We start from the raw sequence: 4660 nt of genomic DNA, 5'->3' as shown, positions 1-4660 counted from the left end.
TGACATGGGGCCTCCTGCAGGCCCTCACACCACCGGGCCCTCCCAGGCCCCCTCAGGGCCGTGCACTCATCCACTCGGTGAGCGAGCTGCGTGCCGAGCCCCACGCTGTCTGGGCTCTGCGGGCGCAGCAGGGAACGAAAGTGCCTCCCGATCACAGTGTCCCAGGACGCTCTCGGGGAAGCGGGCAGTCACCACGCTCAGCCGCCCCGGAAGAACTTTGAGGGGTCTCAGGGTGAGCGTGGAGGTTGTACAGGTGGGGAAACTGAGGCCCAGACAGGAAGTTTCCCGCTCTGGGAGATGCGGCAAGGCGGTGCAGAGCCGGGATGGAGCCCAGCCTCCTTCTCCATCCGGGGCCCCCCATCCCCGATTGGCCCCCGGGCCCTGCTGCATGGTCCCCGAGGACAGGGCGGCTCTGCCCGCCTCTGGCTTTGGCACCTCTGCTCTAGGCCCGTCCCCAGTTCTGCATTCTCTTTGGACTGTCAGGGTGGTGTCGGCAGCTGTCGGCCCTGAGGGACCAGACGTGAAAGCAGAATTATCAACAGAAATGGCGACAGGGCTGCTCATCTCACTTCCGAGCCCGGATCCAGAGGCCGATGGTGGGACAGGGCAGGAGGGCTCTGCTCCCCCCGGGGCCCGCCGCCTGGGCTGCAGCCTTCCCTGGCCTCGGGCACTGGGGTCCCCCGGCCCCGTGTCACAGCTCTATCTGCCTTTCTTCTCCCTTCGCGTCGGTCAGCAGCTTCCACAGCAAAGCCCCAGGGGCTGCACTTGCCCATGGTGTGGTGGGCAGAACCCAAGGCCATGTCATCGCTGGCGGCTCCTTGACCACAGAGGGCTGGGGGCCAAGGCTGCTGAGCCGCAGGTGCAAGGACGGATCCCTCTGGCCTGAATCGGACACGCGGGCCTCCTCGCAGCCATGGCCTGATTTTTCTTCAGCTTCAACGCGTGAGGCCTGCAGCAGATTTTTATACCCAAGCCCGACTTGTCCCGAAGGCCCCTTGTCGTCGGGAGTCTGCCTGGGCCCACAGAGCCCCATTCCGTCGTCCTGTGGGCTAGGACACGGTGACCTCAGGTCTTTCTTAGTGCGCAGTATTTGATGGAGAGGCATGAGGCGCCTCGTGGTTCCAGATCATTTTCGCTTGTGACTGTTACGTCTGTGATGCCGTTGGACGGAGGGTGGCCGGTGGTGCTGCCCCACCTTACAGTCGAGCTGACGAGTGAGGCGTCCTGACCGAGGCCGCGTGGAGGCTGGCGTGGGGCGGGGCCGAAGGGCAGCCACAGCCGCCCCGAACTGAGCGTGCTCTGTGTGCCGGGCTGGCCTGGCGGCTCCCGTGCCCATGTCACCCCTCTGGGGGCTGAGCTGGGTGCCCATTAACACCCCCATCTTGCAGAGGGGGAGATGGTTGCACAGGGAGTAAGCCAACACCCACAGTGGGGGTGGCTGAGATTGGAACCCCCAGGTCTGGTTCCAGGCCTCCCTGTTCTGGGGCCGGGAACTGTGGGCCCAGAGCACCGAGAAGACCCTTACGTGCTCAGACCCTGCCCCACACGGCACGGCGGGCCGGGGTGGGGGTAGAGCTGCCCCAGGGCCAAAGGCCCAAAGGCGTCTTGTTCAGAGCCTGGGACAGAGCGAGGCCAAGCTCTCTCCTTGACCTCAGTTGTCCTGCAGGGGGTGAGCATCGCGTGAACCCCTCCTCACCCAGTGTGTCCTCTCTGCCCGCAGATGCTGCTGCCGGGTGGGATCTGAGCTTCGACCAAGCCGTGGTCTTCATTGAGGACGCGATCCAGGTGAGCAGGGCCAGCTCGTGGTGGCTGGGCCTGGGCTTGTCTCCGGGGCCCTGGGGACTGGGCGATGGCCGTCCCGATGGTCCCTTTACCCTTCGCCATTCTGGGGCCAAGGCTGAGGTTGGTAGACCGTGTGGGCCATGTAACCGTGATGGCCTGGCCTTTGGGCACGGTCTCTTTGAGTCCTTGCTAGAGCAGGTGGGCGCCCGATGCCCTTCTGAGTCCCCAGTCATCTGCTTCGTTGGTTTACCACCCACGGTTGTCTGCTGGCCCGGTCCCAGGGCATTAAACATACTCGAAGATGACAGGACCGTCCTCTCCTGCAAATGACACACAGGCTCACTTGGGGAAGTAGCACGTGGACGTGAGCCATGCTCCACGTTCTGAAGTAGGCTGTGGGGTAGAGTGTGGGCCTTGCACAGAGGACACAGCAAACGCGTGTCCCTTTGTGGACCTCCCTGCCCCGGGGACCTGGCCTTTGGGGGCTCCGTCTGCCAGGTGAGCCTCGCAGCTGGGTCATGAGGGGGCGCCCTGGCCGTGTGGCGAGCTGAGCTCGGCCTGTGATCCACAGCCTGTCTGCCCGCCTTGGGCCTGCTGCGGGGTGAGGGGGGTGCCCAGCACGTGGCTGGCCGTGTCGTGTGGCGTCGAGGGGACCCCCCACTCACGCTCCCGTGTGATCTTTTGCTTCCAGTACCGCTCCATTAACCACCGCATGGACGCCCGGTCGATGTGGCTTTACCGGTGGTACTACTCGGACACGTGCCAGTGGTGAGGACACACACGGGACGCGGGCTTCCTGCGGCCCGGCCGGGGCGGGGGAGGCTGGTCTCAGGGTCCGGGCGGGCCCCGATCCCTGCGTGGGAGAAGGAGGTGCTGTCTCCCCTCCCGCTGGAAAGGAGCCCGGCCTGTAGACAGAGAGCTCCTCTGGGGAGGCTTCCATTCCAGAATGTTCAGTCAGCCATGGCACTTGAGTGTTATCTGACCGCACACGCGAGGCCACAAACCAGGAAGTGTGGCTTCCGCCCCATGGGCCCGTGGAGCCCGTCCTGCCACCCTGCCTGCGACCTGCTTTTCGGCTCCGGACTATGGCTGGTTCTTGTATTTTAGCCAGTTTTTATCCCTTTTCCAGGATTTTGAGCTTCGTCATTTTCTTGATCCTGGTTTTGGCTTTTATTGAGACCCCTTCCTCGCTCACCAGCACCTCGGACGTCCGCTACCGCTCGCCCCCCTGGGACCCGCCCTGCGGCCTGACAGAGAGCATCGAGGGGCTCTGCCTGCTGGTCTTCGTGGCCGACCTCTCGGTCAAGGTGAGCTGGGCGCTGACAGGTGCTGACGCTGGGGCCCAGCGTCCCCAGCCCGGCCGCTGCTTTTCTGCGTGATTTTTGATGCCCCTGGAGCTTTCCGCCTTTTCTCTTGACTGTGCTCTGTGAACCCGCTGAACAGAGGTCAGAGTTTCTTAGAAAATTCCGGGCCTTGAGGCAGAGGCTCTGTCGGCTCTCGTCCCTCCCGAGTGTCAGCTGAGTCTGGGTGGAGCCGTCAGGGTGCGCAGCCTTGCAGGACCTGTGGGAGTGGCTGAGGGTCCCGCAGCACCGCGGTGAGGGACGCTGACCCAAGGAGAGAGGACCGGTGTCCCTCCCACGCCCACCCTCCCGCCCCCGAGAGCAGAGAAGCAGGGAGGAGCTGGGCAGGCGCGGGAAGGGGCTCACGCAGCCGCTGCTACGTGTCCGACTCTGGGTTCTGTCTGAGGCCCGAGCCCTCGCGGAAGCTGGAGCCGGGCCTGCCTTGCTCGCTTGAGCTTCTGGTCCGCGTCAGAGTCTCAGGGCCCTGGGGACTTCCCAGGGAGGTGCAGAGTGGCTGGGTCTGTTACTCTGTCAGACAAGGGTCCCAGTGTTCCCATCCGAGCCCTCTGCCCGCAGGCTCTGGGTCACGAGGCGCCCCGGCCTTCTGCTGAGGAGGGGCCGGCAGCCTCTGGGTGCTGATGGCCAGGGCGTGGGCGAGCGTTGGTGCGTGTGTGACCGAGGGCCCCGGGCAGTTTCTGATTCCTTCTTTTTTAGCCCATTATGCGGTTAGGAGGTCTCGGGGGTTTTTTAACTGGAACTGAAACCAGCGAGAAATTCTCATTAGCGTAGTTTGAATGGTCGGTATGTTTGGGAACTCTCAAAAGGTGAGCGTGTACACGCTTTTCTCTGTAAGCGGTGACTTGTGGGGCGTCGGCCTTGCTGGGAAGCAGCAGTTAGGCGAGGGCAGAACTGGCGACAAAAGCCCCCCCAGAGCCCCGCAGTGTGGTGGGGTGTGCCGGAGCCCCCGCTTCCATTTCCTGGTGTTCTGCAGAAGCCCTGTGTCTTCGTATTTTGCCGCACAAGCTAAGTTGATGGTCGGATGGGCAGAGCAGGCAGGATCCACACCAGGAATGAGGAAACCAAGGCCGGAGCCATTAAGTGCAGAGCTCGAGGTCACCGGGGAAGGGGGAGCACTGGGTGGGGGGAGCTTAGCTTCCTGCTCCCCGAGTCCCGTGGAGACACAGTGCTCGCCGAGGTGCTCTGTGCTCTGGCCACCGTAGCCTTGTCCGTGCTCACGGTTGGCCCTGGCTGGCCGAGGGGCTGGTGTCTGCATGGCTGCCCCCCTGCCCCCCCACTCACCCACTGTCTCTCTTGCAGAGCTACCTGGTGGGATGGGCCCAGTTCCAGAAGAGCCTCTGGCTGCTGGACTACCTCGTGGTGCTGGCCGTGTCCCTCGTGGATTGGACGGTGTCGCTGAGTCTCGTCTGTCGGGAGGTAGGTGGGGAGGTGGGCTGCAGGGCGCAGCTGCCAGGTGAGTGGTGAGGGGTAGTCTCAAGGCCCTGCAAGGGCCCCCCCCCACCTTCCCTCCCGTCCCCGCC

General features: G+C 64.2%; 1 protein-coding gene across 1 annotated transcript in view; it reads left to right on the top strand.

Annotated features, from left to right (window-relative positions):
- Nucleotides 1-1156: 1156 nt before the first annotated feature.
- TPCN2 (two pore segment channel 2) overlaps nt 1157-4660 on the top strand; it is a 38402-nt gene continuing 34898 nt past the window's right edge. Inside the window, exons 1-5 of the mRNA XM_025046294.1 lie at nt 1157-1214; nt 1358-1785; nt 2474-2550; nt 2912-3089; nt 4440-4556. Coding sequence (XP_024902062.1) covers nt 1157-1214; nt 1358-1785; nt 2474-2550; nt 2912-3089; nt 4440-4556 — 858 coding nt within the window. The remainder of the gene's footprint in view (nt 1215-1357; nt 1786-2473; nt 2551-2911; nt 3090-4439; nt 4557-4660) is intronic.

This window comes from Pteropus alecto, unplaced genomic scaffold (assembly GCF_000325575.1).
Source record: "Pteropus alecto unplaced genomic scaffold, ASM32557v1 scaffold43, whole genome shotgun sequence".
Taxonomy (NCBI): Eukaryota; Metazoa; Chordata; class Mammalia; order Chiroptera; family Pteropodidae; genus Pteropus; species Pteropus alecto.
The sequence above is the reverse complement of the archived record's forward strand: the minus strand, read 5'-3'. Positions and strand labels throughout refer to the sequence as shown.